Source organism: Cordyceps militaris (assembly GCF_000225605.1).
Source record: "Cordyceps militaris CM01 unplaced genomic scaffold CCM_S00003, whole genome shotgun sequence".
Taxonomy (NCBI): Eukaryota; Fungi; Ascomycota; class Sordariomycetes; order Hypocreales; family Cordycipitaceae; genus Cordyceps; species Cordyceps militaris.
In genome coordinates, this window is record NW_006271971.1 from 3,810,298 (window position 1) to 3,828,407 (window position 18,110).

The 18,110-nt window shown below is 55.8% G+C and overlaps 7 protein-coding genes across 7 annotated transcripts; 2 read left to right on the forward strand and 5 right to left on the reverse strand.

Moving 5' to 3' along the window:
* Positions 1-444: 444 nt before the first annotated feature.
* On the reverse strand, positions 445-2,368 carry CCM_04806 (Protein kinase-like domain; the record flags this gene model as incomplete). The annotated part of the gene is made up of 2 exons (XM_006669952.1): positions 445-1,089; positions 1,145-2,368. The coding sequence occupies 2 exons, from the start codon at positions 2,366-2,368 to the stop codon at positions 445-447; spliced, it is 1,869 nt and encodes a 622-aa protein (XP_006670015.1).
* Positions 2,369-2,881: 513 nt separating this feature from the next.
* CCM_04807 (uncharacterized protein) lies at positions 2,882-3,457 on the reverse strand (the record flags this gene model as incomplete). Its single annotated transcript, XM_006669953.1, has 2 exons — positions 2,882-3,343; positions 3,434-3,457. 2 exons carry the CDS (start codon positions 3,455-3,457, stop codon positions 2,882-2,884), a joined length of 486 nt encoding a protein of 161 aa, XP_006670016.1.
* A 1,241-nt stretch (positions 3,458-4,698) lies between these two features.
* CCM_04808 (cupin domain-containing protein) lies at positions 4,699-6,688 on the reverse strand (the record flags this gene model as incomplete). The annotated part of the gene is made up of 3 exons (XM_006669954.1): positions 4,699-6,302; positions 6,359-6,555; positions 6,621-6,688. The coding sequence occupies 3 exons, from the start codon at positions 6,686-6,688 to the stop codon at positions 4,699-4,701; spliced, it is 1,869 nt and encodes a 622-aa protein (XP_006670017.1).
* A 419-nt stretch (positions 6,689-7,107) lies between these two features.
* On the forward strand, positions 7,108-8,124 carry CCM_04809 (ribonuclease HI large subunit; the record flags this gene model as incomplete). The annotated part of the gene is made up of 1 exon (XM_006669955.1): positions 7,108-8,124. The coding sequence occupies one exon, from the start codon at positions 7,108-7,110 to the stop codon at positions 8,122-8,124; it is 1,017 nt and encodes a 338-aa protein (XP_006670018.1).
* Positions 8,125-8,386: 262 nt separating this feature from the next.
* On the reverse strand, positions 8,387-11,200 carry CCM_04810 (protein SEY1; the record flags this gene model as incomplete). The annotated part of the gene is made up of 4 exons (XM_006669956.1): positions 8,387-8,691; positions 8,744-10,491; positions 10,555-10,998; positions 11,109-11,200. The coding sequence occupies 4 exons, from the start codon at positions 11,198-11,200 to the stop codon at positions 8,387-8,389; spliced, it is 2,589 nt and encodes an 862-aa protein (XP_006670019.1).
* Positions 11,201-11,721: 521 nt separating this feature from the next.
* Positions 11,722-12,905, reverse strand: CCM_04811 (uncharacterized protein; the record flags this gene model as incomplete). Its single annotated transcript, XM_006669957.1, has 3 exons — positions 11,722-11,874; positions 12,405-12,449; positions 12,729-12,905. The coding sequence occupies 3 exons, from the start codon at positions 12,903-12,905 to the stop codon at positions 11,722-11,724; spliced, it is 375 nt and encodes a 124-aa protein (XP_006670020.1).
* Positions 12,906-15,134: 2,229 nt separating this feature from the next.
* Positions 15,135-17,916, forward strand: CCM_04812 (carnitine acetyl transferase; the record flags this gene model as incomplete). The annotated part of the gene is made up of 3 exons (XM_006669958.1): positions 15,135-15,573; positions 15,624-17,654; positions 17,741-17,916. 3 exons carry the CDS (start codon positions 15,135-15,137, stop codon positions 17,914-17,916), a joined length of 2,646 nt encoding a protein of 881 aa, XP_006670021.1.
* Between the last annotated feature and the right edge of the window lie 194 nt (positions 17,917-18,110).

An 18,110-nucleotide genomic window follows, 5' to 3' on the forward strand; every position in this document is an offset into this window, starting at 1 on the left:
TTGCTGGGCGACGACCGAGCCTCCGATACGGAGCGCCGAGCAGCCATGGTTACCCGTGACTCCAGTGCGCAACTGATGTTGTGTTTCCTGCCCTGCGCGGGGCTGGCTGCTCTCTCAGGTGAGTGGAAGAAAAAAGAAAAGTCTCGATGAGGAAAGCTACCAATATGGGAACGTGCCATGTTCTTTAAATTTCATTCATTGGCTGCAGATTACGCTGCATAGCCCTGTGCGCCCGTTGCTGCCATGCGCTTACACCGACTCCTCGGGCAGGGATGCGGTGGCGATTGCTTCACCAGCGAGTGTTGCATCAACTCAGGAGCGTTCAAGACAATATAGCACGCATTTACAAGACTAAACAAAACCAAACAAGACAAAAAAAAACATATATACAAGAAGAATATGTCGCCACAATGGCCATCGAACAAAGTCAAAGGCAAGAAAACCTCAAACACTTAGTCTTGCCGTCCGTTCCTGCTCCCCTTTCAGCAGTGGCTCGATCTGATGAGCTGAGGGACGATCATTTGGCTGCTGTTCCATCATGCACGAAATTACGTGCTGCATCGGGTCTCCCATGTCCAGCTCGGCCACTACGTCGAATAATATATAGTCCAGCCATCCTTCCATGGCACGACGATCGGGTCCATTGGGGTCCTGCATGTTGTGAAACGCCCACGCGCGGCCAAACTCCTCTGGCGCGCCAATCTTGCCCAGCACGTAGAGCATCGTGATTCCCAGCGCCCATACACTGCTCGGCGAGGACCGGGGGCCGTTTTCGACAATCTCGGGGGGCAGGTACCACGCCGTGCCGCCGGCGTTTGGCGGCACCCAGCGGCCGCGGGTGGCCAGCCCAAAGTCGAGCACCACGGCGCCGCGTTCAGGCGAGTAAGCAATGTTGCGCGGCTTGATGTCGTTGTGGCAGATTTTCTCCTCTTCGAGATAGGCTAGTGCGGAGGCGACATCGAGCAGTATTCTTTCGGCATCCTTGCTGGTAAAGTATCCTTTCGGATAAGATGCTAGAGAGTCGGGTAGGTGCTCCAAGTACACGGTATAGACCCGCGCATCCCACATGAAGATTTTCACAATATTTTTCTATACATCATGTCAAAATCAGCAAGAAACGAATGACAAGCGCGGCGTAACGTACGTGGTCCAACGTCCTCAGTATTTCCATTTCGTTGGCCCAATGGTTGGCCAGGGACGCAATCGAGCTGCGAATGCTTGGTCCGACATTGAGAGCTTTCGCGACGAGGGTCGTGTGTGGGAGCTTGCTATGTGTGCAAACAAAAACGCTCGACCGTGTATTTCGATCAATCCTTTCCAGACGTTTGACTCGATATGACTCTGCTGTTCTGGCATAACGCTGCTCAATTTTTGCATCATCGCCTCCGGCTGGTTTCGTCGTGACTTGCAGGGTCTCTTCGTCTCGAAGCTGATAGAATGGGCCCGTATCGGGCTCAAGGATCTCATTTTTCGAGATGTTTGGCAGTGTCTTGTCAGATTCGGACGACTCAACAGTTCCCATGACAAACTCTGCAACTGTTTCCGCGGAGCGCTTGGTTCTTAAGGCCATGTTCACCATGTAATCATCCGTAGTCGACGATGTTGCCGTTCCATCGCTTTCTGATGCTGTTGGACGCGTCACAGTACTTGCAAACGTGCGCTTCAACAACAAGAATTTCACAACCGGCCACCAACGGCCGAGGCCATTCCCACCAGGCGTCGGGATCGAGGGCACGACAATAGTCCACATGCCAGGTTCGATATCTTGTATCTGTCCCTGTTTCAACAAATGACTTTGATTGGCGCTCTCCCCTACCAAGCACACGTCGTGTGAATTGCAGAAGAATTCGCACTCATCGCTTGCAGGATTGTATGACAAGACCGCCCGCAGCTCATAGATCTTCGACCCGGGGGCCGACGGCATGGAGAGGAAGGGCACGTGGAAATTGAAACAGACATCCTCGAGGCGCTGCAAAACGCCTAGTATGCTGCTCCCATCGCTGGACTGACTGATAAACTCGGCCGGCTGGAGCCAGGCGTGGTCTGGGTCTATGTGCTGGACGCTGCGCGGCCGCGCAATCATAATTCGTGCCCCGGGCAGGCGTTCACGATGTGCACGCTCAAGATCTTGGTGCATATCATGCACCGGACCGTCATCGGGGCCGCCGCTGTTGGGCGCTGTGGCGGGAGCAGACCACACCTGGTTCTGGCGGTCGCGCGCCTTCATCGTAGAGACGGGCCGGGCGGCCCAGGCTAGTCTGGGCCGGCGCCACGTAAATCGGTGAGAAATGCCGGCGCTGGGGCTTGGTCGTAAGTGGCCGCTGATGGCCGGACCGAGGCGGTGGTCGGGCTTGTCTCTGGGCGGCATGGCTCGAGATCAGAGTGTGAGTAGCTGACGGAGCGCTGAACATGGAAGGATAAATTGGTGGGGGGAAATAGAAGCCGAGAAGAGATGATGACTGGGGAAAGATGAGGCGAGAAAGCAGTTCGTCCGGAGAGTGAGTGTTGGTATATACGAGTGCTGCCCGATTCCGGGACACGGCGCGGCGTCAATTCGTCTAGGCAGCATTCATTACACGAGCGCAAGGGCAACGCGAGTCAAACAAAGCGACATATAGTCGCCAAACGTTTGAATCCCTTACTCAATGACGGACGTGTCATACAAGCTCGGGATACCCAGCTGCTTCACCCTCTACCATGTTGGGATGGCGTACCAACAGAAAAGTTGGGAAAAACTCCAGCCTGGTGATGTGATGTGGTGGTGTCAGGTAACACAAACACGCTGTCAGCTGCAACTGCCGCCTGTAGACCCTCAACACGTGTGTGTAACCCCACGACCGTCTTCAGTTGTCTGGCAAAAGGATCACGACCCTAACTGCCATCAATCCGGAAACGAAGCCAGCTTCGGTGCCTTCTGCTCGGTTCGTCCTTGCCATACTCGACAACAAGGCTCGGTCAAAGGGGCGCGCGGCGCCACGCGAGTCGCCCGTCCACCCTCCCACGTGTCTTTGAGCTTCTCGGCGTAGAATCCGAGCCTGTTTGGTATCCCTCGTGTATGACTCCTGGGGGCCGAATTGTGTATCCTGGCGACGGAGGATGGGGCGGCAAACGCCAGGGGGCAAGGAGAATACGGGCGGCACGGGTCCATGGAGGGCAGAAAGCAGGACGGGGGTTGCCACAAGAGGACTCCTGTCCAAACTAAAACCATGGAGTAGAGCTGACCTGAGTTTGTGAGGAAGAAAGGGTCGGGGAAACCGGCTCTTCGATACACGTTGGCTTGGAACCGCCCGAGGGTCGCACAACTGCCCAGTCGGATAAGAGGCCGGAAACGGGCCCAAAATGCCTCACTACAGCCGTTATTACTGCTCAAGTGAACTCGAAAGCATAGATACCTATCACAGATGCCCGGACGTGGCATGAAAAATGTCCCTACATTGCGGCCAAGGAACGTCGCCATGTCTAGTAGATGCGGTCGACAGCTTTCGATTCTTTCTCTTTCTTGATTCGCCACCATGACGGCTTCTTTGACGGAAGCAACTCGACAAAAACTGGATCGTAACAAAAATCGAAAGTGAGTTAATGCACTTGACCAAGGGCACCGCACGTCTGACAACATGACTGCTCAAGGGGTTGCCTGCAAAGCTGTCGGTGAAGACGCGCGAGCATCACGGCCGTATGGGAGTAAGTTCCACAGTGTAACTCGCCGAGCCACACCGTTTTCCCCATACTATCTGGTGCCTGATTCTTGTGCGATTTGGCTGTATACAACAAGTTACTTATGCGGCGCCAAATGACGAGCTGAGCATAACTATAGGAACTCGCCATTTTCTTGCAGTTACCACATGCGTTATCCGAGACATGCTCCCTAGTCTAATCACTGACGTGTTACCCCAAGAATTTCCATTGCTGTGGCTTTCTCTTCCATGAGATTCGTTTCTTGGGGTCTGGATCGATCATGCCAAGAAGGAAGGGGCTTAACTTGAAGCCTCAGTGGACACCTAAATTCCGCAATGGGAGAAAAGTGCTTCTTAGGCGGTTTCCTCGAGTGTGATTCTGGGGTGATTTCTGAGATGAGGTGTTTGGACTTGCTAGGCTTCTTGACACTCGTTTCGCAGCGGGCTGCGCGTCGTTCTAAAGCACTGTCGACATGGTGTTCCACGATGGACGCGCGCTGGTAATCTGGCCTGTCTCCAGGCAGACACTTTCTGCTACGGGCTGAACTAGAGATATGCTGGTACAACCTCACTCAAAAGCTGTTGTGCGTGCTGGTAAAACTCCTTGAACGTTTGCATGCTGGCTCTCACTTGTTCGGCGCCACATGCTTTTTTAGGCTGCAACATTCGGCGACCTGACGACGTCGTCCGCTGTCCACGAGACTTCTTGTCCCAACCAGAAACAATGATGATGACCATACCACCAGTTTGAGCGGTTCTTGTTGCCTAGAATCCAAGTTCGCACTCACGGCGCTTCTTCTTGAGCCCGCCGGGCAGGTCGCCCACCAATGTCGATCAGAAAATGCACGAGAACCCGGTGTGCTTGGTATCAATGGGTATATTCATTATCCATCAGGAATAAATCCAAGTTAAAACGGCCAACGCTCGCCGAATTAATATGCAAAAACCCTAGACCATGCCATCCAATACGCCACCAAAAGATATATACAAGAAAAGCCAACAGAAAACCCGCCAATCACAAGACTCACGTCACAATAGTCTGCGTCATGTCATCCACTGGCTGCGGCGAAGGCGACACCTCACACGCCTGCGCAAAGTACACTCTCGCAGGAAACTCATAATCGTTTGCGATGTTATAGTAGTTGCCGCGCGGTACGAACCACATGCCGCCCGTCGAGATGCGAAACTGCTCCTCGTTGATGCTAACGGTGACCTTGCCGTAGTGCACGAAGAAGACGAGGTGCATCTTGCGCGAGTTCTTGGGCCGCTTCTCTGAGCCCGAGGGCAGGTCGACGAACCCGGCACTCATAAACGGCATGACCAGCGGCTTGGCGTACCGAGCGTCCGATTCTCTAATCTCGAACGTCGGGATCGCATCGGCTGTGAGGGCAATAACTTCGTCCGTCACTTCCACTTGGTCGTCGGGCCCCGGGGGATTGTGCTCATACTCTGGCTCCCAGACCACAATCTCACCAGTGAAGCTACCGGTATCAAGCTCCCAATCTTCGAGGTCCTCTTCTACGTCGGGTATAGCGGCGTCTGCGCGGCGCTGGTGCTTGGTAGCAGCTTGCGATGCAAGTCGTTGGCCACGAGGCGGTTCATGCCCGTGCGTCGTATCGTCGTTTTGTATATCAGCCCACCAGTCGGCGTCGTTGCCTCTGCGGCGGTTTTCAACTGCGGCATCAGCATCGCGACGCATGGAGACTAGTCCTCGTGATTTCGGCATTGGCGGCCCTCTTTGCAATGTCATCAAAGAGTCACCCTCGTCTCCATCAGATTCAACTTCGCTCCTTCGGGGCCGTCCACGCCCACGTTTGGCGACTCCGTTCTTTGGCGGCCGCCCGCGTCCACGCTTGGCAGGTTGCGCGCTCCGCTTTGATACGACGGAATCTGTTTGCCTCACTCGCTTCGCCCCGTCTCTGCGATCATCCTCCTCGTCACGCGCACGGCGCGCTGTTGAACTAGTCGTCGAAACCGCTGGCGTAGGGCGTTTGTGCGTTTGTAGTCGGGGGGAAGATGTTGGAATCGACGGCTCACGAATGGGAGCAGACGGCGATGATGAATGTCGTCGTGGCTCCGGCTCCGGCTCCGGCTCAAGGTCTGGCTCTGGGCCAGGGTCTGGGTCAGGCTCATGAACGTACATGCTAGATTCAGGAGCTGGCGGTGATGGAGTCGGTAGTCGCGATGGCCTTACAGGCGGGTGTCTTGGCGGCGACATGCTCGGAACCGCTCTCTGCTTGCCGATGGCCTTTGCGGACATGCCTCCCGCAGGTTGTGGTGACCGTGCCTCAGGTCTATATTCGTTCGCGACCCGGTAATCCCTTTCCAGTCCAGTCCTGTCGCCCATCCGTTCAGACTGGTTGAGTAATGCATTTATAGAGTCGTCGCTCGGAGGCTCTCTAATGATGCTTGGTCGCCTCGGCATTCTTTCCGATACAGAAGGACTCGAAAAGATGTGTCTTGCGGTCGGGTCAGTTGCCGACGGTCGCATCGGTGATTTACTCGGGGGTCGCTTCGCCGGGGAGCGGAGAAGCCTCGCAGTCGGTTGAATTGGCGATCGGCCCTTTGAAAGAGGCAGCTGAAAATTTCTGCTGTTTCGGAGAACAGTTCCCGGCCCGGCGCCGCCGCCTATGAGGACACCTATTAGCATCTTGGTTCCAGCGAAGTGGTGCGGCTGTCCGTACTTGAAGCAATGTCCATGGGAGCGCTTTCATCGTCGTTCCCCCCTACCGGTGGTGTGACTTCTCGTATCGGTTCTTCTGTCGCAGCCGCAATCGGCTGCTGTGTGGTACTGCTTCCCGGGGAAGAAAACAGCCCCTCGGTTGGCATCATGCCTTGTGAATCGCGTTGGCCGTCATCCTTCAGCGTGGCGCCGGTTTTTCTACCACGCATTAGCTACGCACTCACGTCTGGCACCAGAAGTCCTGTCGTCGTTGCAAAACCTACCTTCCCTGGACACCAAGTTGATAGAGATCTTGCGGCGAAGCGTCGCCACGCCTCGTCGGACGGGCCATGGCTGTGTGCCGACCGAAGACTCAGGAAATCGTCGGCAATTCGTGGCGGAAGTGCAGAGGTGAGCTCCCAAGTAGTAAAGCAAAGCAAATTGTAGGTAATTCAGCCGCACGGTCGTTTTAGCAAACAAAACTACCGTGTTCACAATTTTTTACCGCATTGTCCAGTAACACGCGCCGGAGTCTTGTTGTGATGTGTTGACGTTCTGTGGGGCCTTGCGAGTTGGAGATGGTGGAGCTGAAGAGCTCGAATTACAGTGGGTCTGGCTAGCTTTACGCGTGCCACCATCTCCAACGCGTCTCCCGGGATTCAATTTGCCCGTCATTCAGGGCATTTTACCGAAAAGCATCACCGACTTGGTGGAAAACTGCCTCTTTCCATCTTTACCCGAAAATCTCCTGTTGAAAGTAACCCTCTCAAAATGGCCGATTCTCAACAAGACATCCCCAAAGAGGTTGAAACGGGCACCTCCGTCCTGCCTTCCATCCACCGGCAGCCACTGATCACCGGCCAGTCCTACTCGCACTTCTCCCCCGTACCGCCGTCTCTCCTCCCACAAGACCCCTCGAATCCCGCTTCGGCTGTCCCGTGCTGCCTCGGCGTCGACGAGGCCGGGCGCGGGCCCGTCCTCGGCCCCATGGTCTACGGCGTCTTCTACCTGCCGATCGCGCAGTCGGACGCGCTCCTGCGCTCGGCGCACCACTTTGACGACTCCAAGGTGCTGACGGCCGGCGTGCGCGCCTCGCTCATGGCGACGCTCTGCGCACCCGGCTCCGACCTCCACGCGGCCTGCGGCTGGGCCACGGCGGCGCTCTCGGCGCGCGACATTGGCGCCAACATGCTGCAGCCCGTCGGCGCCTACAACCTCAACGCGCAGGCCATGGACGCCACCGTCGACCTCATCCGGGGTGTCTACGCGCGCGGCGTCAACGTCCAGGAGATCTACGTCGACACCATCGGCCCGCCCGCCACCTACCAAGCCAAGCTGCAGCGCATCTTCCCCACCGCCAAGGTCACGGTCGCGAAAAAGGCCGACAGCCTGTACGCCTGCGTCAGCGCCGCCTCTGTCTGCGCCAAGGTGACACGCGACGTCGCTCTCGAGACCCTGTACGAGGACCGCAAGGACCCGGCAGACCACCAGGGGGACGAGGATGACGGCGCCCCGGCCTGGGGTTCCGGGTATCCCTCGGACGGGCGCTGCACCGGCTGGATGCGCGGGAACCTGCATCCCGTCTTCGGCTGGGGCCCCGAGTGCCGCTTCAGCTGGGGCACCGCCAAGGACATGCTCGAGGCCAAGGGCAACGGCGTCAAAGTGGAGTGGCCGGTCGATGACGATGGCGAGACGAGTCGAGTGACTGACTTTTTTGTCTCGGGCGACCAGGACACGAATGAGCTCGGGCACTGGTTTGGTACGCCGGCTGGCTTAGAGGCTTTTTAATGCCGGCAGACGAACACACTTTCTTTAGCTTGATCTGTAAATCACGGCGTATATGCATATTTAGGATGGAGTTTGGCCGGCGTAAAAGGATCTTGGAGGGGTTTGAAATTATTGCATTATAATGTTGAGTGAAACAATGATGAAAAATCCACAAGCATCGATATATATATATATATATTCAACGCTCCCAGTCATGATTGCAGACACCCGTCGCATAGCCTCTAAACTTTTCAACATGAGTCTTTTTTTTGTGTTTTTTCTTTCAAATTTCGTCATCATCATCGTCTTTCTTCGTCGACGAGGCCGTCTTCTTACCGCGGCTGTCGAGCCTATCCAGGCTGATGCTGTCGGCATTCCTGCCTTGGTCGGCGGGGACGGCAAGGGCCTGGCGAGCCATGTCAGAGTTGGCAATGAACTCACGCAGAGAATGCTTGGCGATGTCCATCCCCTGATTGACTGCAGCGTTGCTCATCTGCATCATGGGACCCAAGAGGTTGAGCGTGTAGGCGACATATGTGCCTCCGGCAATGAGTAAAAGGAGGATAAACAGGAAAGGGTTGCGCAGAACTGTGGAAACTGTTAGCATTGCCCTGAGAGACGTGGATCAAAATCTGCTTACCCATCCATATTTCGTTCCAACCAAGCGCCAAAAGAATACCATAAAAGTACAGAGGAACTTGTGCAACGCCACCGATGGCGCCACGCTTAGCCTCGACATAGACACCATCTGCGGTCTTCTTGAATCGTACAACGAGATCCTGACGCTTACTCTCGCTCAAGACCGTCATCTCCTCCTCCAGGCTCTTACCCTCCTCCTCGTCCACGCCGCCGATGGGTGCCAAGTCTTCCTCGTCACCAGCTTCAACCCCGATGGGTTGGTGGCCGATGAAGCTCACCAGATCGGGTGGTGCATACGTTGACGACAGACGGAAGCGAGAAAGGAGGGGTATCAATGTCAGCGTTGACTCTCTAGCCTTGGTATACACGCCCTCGATGTCGTCAGTGGGACGCCAAATACGAGGAACGCCAGCCTCGTCGTAGCGGAACTTGTCCTCAAAGTTCTCACGAAGCTTCAGGAGGATGTTGCCTTCCATGACCTCTTCCTCAATCTTCTCGCGGAGGCCAACCCAGCTCTTGCGACGAAGACGCCACAGGCCAATGACGACTTCCTCTTCGCTAGCATCGAAGCTCTTGGCACGGTCCACGAAACGCGTCTCAGCCTCGCTGACAATATCGGTAAAGGCCTTCCAAATGCGGTCCCAAAGATCCTTCTCAGTCTCCGGCTTCTCCTCATCCTCGGGGGCACCAGATCCGCCTCTACCAGATCCTAGCTTGTTGAATTCGAGGCTGACAGCATCGCCAAGGCGAGACTTGACCCATCTTTCAACACGGGTGGCCAATCGTCGCATCTCTTCCTTGCGCAACTTGCCACTGACCTCGTCAAGGTCAGCCTCGAACAGCTGATACTGGGGCTTGAAGTTGGTCCAAGGAACACCCTGCATCGCTAAACTTTGGGCTTCAGTCTTGAAGACCTTGAGTGCCTTGCCCTTTTCGCTCGAGACAATTTCGGCAAATTCATAGCTACCACCAGCTTTTTGACCAGCCTTGACCTTGCCGGTAACGGCATCAGTGAAGGCAGCGACGCCGCCCTTGTGGCAAGCAGCTAGTTGGCCTTGATACAAAGTCTTGAGTCGGATATCAATCTTACCCTCGAGCTCGATGCGCTTCTCGCCATACACCTTCTTGTGGTAGCGACTAGCTTGAGTCTGGAAAGCATTGACACACTTTTGACGGGCCTCACCGCAGGTACTGCCAAGATTGACAAGCACCAAGATCTTGCCCAAGTTGGATGCTTCGACCTGCTTGTCTTCCAAGGGCGTGAGAACAATGTCAAACGCTGCAATAACCTCCTTGGCGATCTCATCACATCGGAACTGGGCCAGAAGCTCCTGTTGAGAAGGGAGATCAAGGTCCTTGTTGTGGACAATCTGGTCCCAGATGCCCTCGGCATAAATCGAGAAGCCGTCGGCGGGGATTCGGCGGTGGTACTCGGGCAGGAAGATGCCACCCTGCAGCTCTTCCTCGCCATGGGTATCCTTGGAGCCGGACCGATGGGCGCTGGAGAAGCGCGCGCCGAGTTTTCTAACTTCTTCGGTGAACTTTTCGGCCTGTAGAATCTTGTGGGGGAGAGCAGCGAAGCCAAAGTCAAAGTAGTCTTCAATTTTGGCACTCTCGAGGCCAGAGGGCTTGGAAATGGAGGTCCAAATCTTGGTCAAGTCTTGGATCAGAGTCGTTTGGAGGTTCTTGAGGGGCGTGCTTCCGAGGTGGTCTCGAATAACGAAGAAGAGGAGCGACCTCGGAGTGGATCTGCAAAACAATTAGTTGGTATTGCGACGCTGAGCAGCGTAGGGGGGATGGGTGTGGGCATACTGCTTGTCCTTGAGGAACAGCTGCAGGTTGACCTCGAACACAGTCTTCAAAAGACCCATGTTGGCACCCTGGTACAGACCAACCTGGTGTTCCCAGATGTTGACAATGAGGACTTCGCTGGTGGCGAGCGCAAAGAGGGCGCTCTTTCGCTCAAAGTCTTGGTCTTCGCCGCGCTCGCGACCGTCGGTCCCTTCGACGTCCATGACAAGGATATTGTCGGCCATTTTCTTGCCGGCGCTCTCGATGCGCTTGTTCTTGGACATCCAAATGCCCTTGGTCGTCTGGCGACGCTCCGTCTCGGACATGACGGAGAATTCGGTGCCGAAGAGGTTGTTGAGGAGCGTCGACTTGCCGGTGGACTGGGAGCCGAAGACGGAGATGAGGTGGTAGTTGAAGCCAGCGTCGGCGACGTCCGTCACGCGGAGGTACTCGGTGATATTGGTGCTATTGCACGGAGATGCCGGTCAGTGTGTGTTGCCTTGGGCGCGGAGGCGGCGCATCAAGCAGCGAGGATGCGCCTGGCGAAAGGGGAGGGGGGCAAAGGGGTCACAAACTTGAAGTCCTTGTCCTCGTCAATGACTTGGACGCCATGATCGTAGCTGCCATCAGCGGGCTTTTCGCCGACGCCCGAGAAGTGGTTGTTCATGATGTCGTCGGCTGCGGCACGGGAGCGGAGGGCCAGCTCGGTAATGGGGGGTTGGGGGGAGCTCTCGAAGTCGCAGTCAGAGATGACGGGGATCGATTAGAGTTGGCATGCCCCAAAGACGAGCGAGAGGATGCGTCGAGTATAGTGAGAATAAATTGATGAGAGGAGCCGAGAAAAGAAAGCAGACGCAATGAATGATCGGAGGTTGTGACCACCGAGACGACACCCTTGTGATGCGAGTTGTCAAGCGGCCACATGCGCCGGTCCAAGATGAACGCCACAAAGCGGTTTGGGGGGTTTAGCTTTTTGCTCACTCACGCCACCCCCAGCCACTCCCCTTCGAGTGTACCGAGGAGATTGCCAACCTACGGGGCGAGCCGAAGAAATGCATCCGAGTTTTACTTGCATAAAAATCTAGCTTTTTGATTTTTGGTTATTTATATTCCTATTTTAATCCTTGATTTTGACAACTTGGTACAAGCTGCTCTGGTTCCCAAGTTCACCAAAGCTACTCGCTAACCTCATCGCAGCCCTGCCTTCTCCCACAATGCCTCTATTGGCGCCAGGGATGCCGCCTTGGACCAAATAAATTGTTCCAAAATCAATACAACAGGCTGAAAACTCGTAGGATTCTTCCCCGAAAATATGCCCTTCCATTCGCACAAAATCTGGTCCTAGCCGTCCCTGACCTTATACTGCGCAGGAAGTAGTTGAACTTGTTGATGACAAGCAGTTTGGACAAGGATATAGTGGTCATGTTTGAAAGACACTTTATCTCGAATCCTGACATTGTGTATCATGCAGCAAGGTCTTGAACTAGCAAAATGCAAGCGCGGGACCTTTTGCACCAAGACATCTGCTGGATACACCGACTACCCAATTAGCGCTGAGTACTTGAGATGGTTCAGATGAGTATCTGTTGATCTTATGATACTAATATAGAGGCGATAAGCCCCATTGCGTAAATAAAATGCTGCGCCTAAAAAAAAAAAAAAAAAAAAAAAAAAAAGAACCTGCGCAACCGCAATAGCTACGAATATGGCTTTCTCTGCCGCCTCGGTAAGCTCGCTCCGAGATCACGGTCATGTCGCCGGTCCTTTGGCCCGAAACAGACAACACTAGGTAGGGTAATTATGTAAGTAAGAATATCGCCGTGCATGTTATTAGTAGATAAAGAAGATGTGCTACCCACCTAGCTACAAACCTCCGGCAGCCCACCGAGAGCCTGCACTGGAGGCTTCGGCATGAGCTGTAACGAGTACATCTCCGCGAGAATTTGTGTAGATTGCAATTACCTACTGGCCGACCCTCGGGCTCCTACGCTGCATCTCTTGCCAGGCCTGTGATGCCGAAGGAACAAAAGATCCAGATCCGCAATCGCAAGGTCAATGATACAACTACTGTAATACCATTTTGTCACAGTCATATTTACGATTCTATTTTCGCTGGTAGTTAGCCACTGCAGCGGGAAGGTACAAGAGCGCTGTCCGCTGGTCTTCCGCCCGTCCGGAGGGCTCTATTGGCTCACGGCAGAACGCTCCAGGCACCGGTAACCGGTAAGCTGTCCGTCTCCACGCCCGTTGTCTTTTTGGCGACGGATGAAATGATATGTAAGCACTGAAAATTGAATGGCTGCCACGGAGCCAGAGATGGGGAACAGCGGCAAAGGGCCGCATTTACTTGTGGAAAGAACGTGAAAAGGCATGGTTACGTGCGAGGGTAACTAGGGCAGTGTCCAGCCTCGAGGCGGGGTGCAGAATTGTTACACGCTACTTTGTATGTGCTGGGCGATTTCATCAGAGTGCCAAGGTGAGGCATAATGCGGCTGCGTCGTCTCTATCTGTGTGTGTGTGTGCAGGTAGATGCTACCTTGCGGGAGGTGTATGATGACAAGCGGCGTGGTGCTTCACAACTCGGTCGTGACAAGGACAGTAATATCCATGGCACAACTCGGTACTAGTAACTAGACAGTAACTAATATTCTATGGAGACATAAACTGCCACCAGACATCGGCTGAGAGATACGGCGAGAGAGTCTGATAGAGAACCGAGAAGAGTGTTGGAGGTGCTCATTCCAGTGAACGAACCGAACGGGGATGTAGGTTACAAACTGTCTAATAAATAGGAACACAAACCCTTGAGAAGCCCGGCGATGCTACGTCAGGTGGAACCTTGTGGTGTTGGTGCCGTTTTGACAAGTGACTTGGGCCGAAACATCCACTCGCCCGAAGAGCGCAGAGCCAGAAGCTAAGTTGTCGCAAGAACTGGTTAATAATAATAATACAGCAAAAGCTCTCTTGCTGGTTCGCAGCCTTGAGCCAAAGGACGATCCCCCTCCCCCTCCCCCAAGATATTTTCCTGCGCCCGACCACACGTTACGGGCGCCACACTTCTCTCTTCAGACTTTGCTTTCTCGTACAATACAACGCGCGCTGTACAACTACCTACTACCGCCTTTGTCCGTTGAGACGGGTTTCTATTGCATGTGAGCCATCACCACCCAGACAACTCTTGATACAACACCACACACACCACTACGGCCGCCTCGAACCTCGCTTTGTGGCAGAGCAGCTACTGCAAGTCAGCCAGCTCTGCCATGTGAGACGCCAACCCCAGCTGCTCAGCGCCCGGTTCATTATTATGTACAAACAGCAAGCTAACCGCCACCTGACAAACCATTTTCAACAGCCTTTATTTATTCGCCGGCTTGACAGTGAGACCCCTGTAAGCTTCCCAGCACACTACATAGGTAGGTAGTTACCAGTACAACTGCGCCGACACCAAAATATTGCCCAGCCGAATCATCATCCACATGCCAAAACTCGTCTCGACAGCTCCTCTGACTGTGTCCTTGTTCCAACTACCAGCACCCCTTCCGAGGCCACAGCAGCTCATCTCCTGGAAGTAGACTGACTCCGTCACCAGCCCGCCGTGCGCAAACTCGCCTCTATCAGCCTTCTCAGCGTCCGTTATCGCGCGCGCCCGCTCTGGGCCATCACCTCCGAACCGCCACCAAGAAGCCAAGACAAGGTGGTGACGGCCAACCTTGCGCACTCAACGGCGATCCCGTCACATCCGCTATACCCATTCTCCTCGGTACGTTGATTTGTCCAATCTATTCCTCATCTTCCCTATCAAGACCCCCCTCCGACCGCGAGACTGCCTGTTTTCCGAGCCTCTTCCGCGCTCCGTGTGTGCCAGGTCTACCCGGCCGGGCCTGCGGAGCTCCTCCATATCGCTCCTCCACCAAAATATCACCAAGAAAGCACATCATCCACCCACACAACTCACTCACCCACGCCCCCCCAGATGTACACTGAATGCGCTTCGCTTACCTTTCCACCCTTGGCTCTTGGCTCTGAGATGACTTGGTATTACTCGACATGCGTTGCCTTCACGAGCCTCTCTGGGACGGACCCCCACCCCCTACTCTTTTTAGCTCCAGAGTCCTCCCCATGGCGTTTCCCCGATCGTGCCTTGCCCTTGCCCACCGATACATACTTGGTGTCATTGTGATGCAGCTTCACGCCCCCGTCTTGAGGCGCACCCCTTCACACCCCCATCCCATCTCATCCCACTCCCCGGTGCTCGTGCAAGGCTTGTCTCTATATTAGATCACTTTGCCCTCCTCTCCATACCTCCGCCCACTCGTCTTACATACTCTCTTGAAGCTCACTCATACCTCACTCAACTCACTGCACCTCCACTGGCTCCATCGCAGTCTTGTATTACCAAGACTCTGTTGGTCACCAGCCCTCACTCGTGACATGCCAGCCTACTGTACTCAAGACTGTCATTACTTTTACCGTACCGCCCTGCGCGGTCTCAACATCTGCACCACCGTCTCACCTCTCTACTCCTGAGACTACACCGGATTCACAAGCAGCCTACACCAACATATACCATATTCAGCTACCCCGAACTAACCGCCGCCATGACCACTCAAGTTAGGACATTTGCCTCGCCTCAGCCCCTCGGCCAGACTCTTGCTCTCGCGCCCTCAACATTCGCAAGCACCCCGCGAACTCTTGTAGGCGATACTCTCAAGCCCGAGGACTTGCGCAAGGACACCAACACGCCACCTTTGGACTCTGAGAGGCGGCCTTCCGTCTACACAAAGTTTCCCATGTCGAGCGACTCCGGCAAGGGCGGCGCTACCTTTGCCAGTCAGGACAAGCTTCCCAAGCTTCCCATTCCCGAACTCGCTGCGACGTGCCGCAGATATATCGAGGCTCTCAAACCGCTTCAGACTGCGCGCGAACGATCCGACACACAACAGGCTACCGAGGAGTTCCTGCGACGTGACGGCCCGGAACTACAAGAAAAGCTCAAGAACTATGCGCAAGGCAAGACGAGCTACATTGAACAGTTCTGTAAGTCGGCGCAGCTTTTTTATGCCATGGCTTCGACGCTAACAAGTCAGGGTACGATTCATACCTCAACTATGACAATCCCGTTGTCCTCAACTTGAACCCCTTCTTCCTGCTCGAAGATGACCCCACGCCAGCCAGAAACAACCAGGTGACCCGTGCGGCCTCGCTCGTCGTCTCAGCGCTCGAGTTCATTCGCGCCGTCAGGAAGGAGGAGCTTCCTCCCGACATGGTCAAGGGCACTCCCCTGTGCATGTATCAGTTTTCTCGCCTCTTTGGCACGGCCCGCGTCCCCACCGAGGCCGGCTGCCAGATTGAGCAGGACCCCAACTCCAAGCACATGGTTGTCATGTGCCACGGGCAGGTCTACTGGTTCGACGTCCTCGACGACAACTCGGACGCCATCATGACCGAGCGCGACCTTGCCGTCAACCTGCAAACCATCATCGACGATGCCGTCAAGACTCCCATCCAGGAGGCTGCCAAGGGAGCAGTGGGCGTGCTCAGTACAGAAAACCGAAAGGTCTGGTCCGGGCTCCGAGACGTCCTGACCCGCGAGCCCGAATCCAACAACGCCGACTGCCTCAACATTGTCGACTCGGCCCTCTTTGCGCTCTGCCTCGACTACAGCGAGCCCACCAGCGTCGCCGATCTCTGCCAAAACATGCTCTGCGGCACGAGCGAGGTTAAGAACGGGGTCCAGATCGGCACCTGCACAAACAGATGGTACGACAAGCTGCAGATTATTGTCTGCAAAAACGGCAGTGCTGGTATCAACTTTGAGCACACGGGCGTGGATGGTCATACTGTGCTGCGTTTTGCCAGTGATATCTACACCGACACGATTCTCCGATTCGCGCGCTCCATCAACGGCCAGGCGCCGTCGCTCTGGACAACCACCAGCCCGGATCCTTCCAAGCGCGACCCGGAAAGCTTCGGCGACGTCAGCACCACCCCGCGCAAGCTGAGCTGGGACATGAAGCCCGAGCTGAGCATCGCGGTGCGCTTCGCCGAGACGCGGCTGGCGGACCTCATTGAGCAGAACGAGTTCCAGTGCCTCGACTTTGGCACATACGGCAAGAACTTCATCACGTCGATGGGCTTCTCGCCTGACGCATATGTGCAGATGGCCTTTCAGGCAGCTTACTACGGGCTCTACGGGCGCGTCGAGTGCACGTACGAGCCGGCCATGACCAAGGTGTACCTGCACGGGCGCACCGAGGCGGTGCGGCCAGTGACGGACGAGTCGGTCCGCTTCGTGCAGACGTTTTGGGGCGACAACCCGGTCGAGAAGAAGCTCGAGGCGCTCAAGGCGGCGTGCCAGCGGCACGTCGCCAACACGCGGACCTGCGCCCGGGCCGAGGGCTGCGACCGGCACCTTTACGCGCTCTACTGCGTGTGGCAAAAGTACGTCGACGGTTTCTATAGCGACGTGTCGAGCGGCGAAAGCTACGGCACCGCCAGCCCTCCCCGTGATGCGCTGTCCGACGGCGAGGAGCCGCCGCTGCGACCCTCGAGCAGCGCGTCCGACGGCGGCGCCGTCGAGGTCACCCGGCCCACGACCACGCGGGACCGCGGCGACAGCACTGGGTCGCGCTCCCGTGGCTCCTCCAGCCAGCAGGAGCTGCCGCTCCTCTTCGCCGACGGCGGCTGGGACAAGCTCAACACGACGGTGCTGTCCACGTCCAACTGCGGCAACCCGGCGCTGCGGCACTTTGGCTTCGGCCCCACCTCGGCCGAGGGCTTCGGCATCGGCTACATCATCAAGGACGAGAGCATCTCCATCTGCGTGTCCTCCAAGCACCGCCAGACCAGGCGCTTCGTCGACGCGCTCGAGAGCTACCTGCTCGAGATCCGCCGCCTCCTGCGCCTCTCCAACCGCAAGTCGTCGACGGCCAAGGTCAGCCGCGCGCGCGAGGCCGAGTCGTCCCGCCCGCATGCCTCCGCCACCTCGAGTCGCGTCAAGAACCGCGGCCGGCCGCTGACCGGCACCGAGCATATCAAGAGCACCACCCAGGGTACGGAGACGCGGTCGGCCGTGGACGACAGCATGCCTGCCAGCGACGACGATGAACTAGGCGGATGTAAGTCACCCACACCCCCATGCCTCCTGGCGTTTGTCTTTATTTGATCAAACTTTGTTTTCTGCTGCTGACGCAACACCTTGCAGATGGATTCTTCGACGCAGGCATGCTCCTACAGGCGCTCAAGGCGCGCGAGGCCACAGAGGCGCGCAAGGCAGAAGAGGCTGCCGGGCCTGTTGAGCAGACGAAGCCCTCGGAGCGAGCAGCTGTCCAAGCGAGACGCCGTGGCGATGTTGGCAAGAAGTTGCGCTTAGCGGAATGAGTGGTGTAGGGTATATGAGCGAAACACGCCTACGTATGTATGATGAACGACGTACAAACAAGAAACAAGTATTTCACAGAACCCCCTGCCAAATATACGACGTAGGCTACATCCACATCTGCTCTTCCATTTATATCCCACCCACACTCGAGGTAGAGCATGAGCTCTAGCAACTGGCTAGCTTTTTCCTTTTG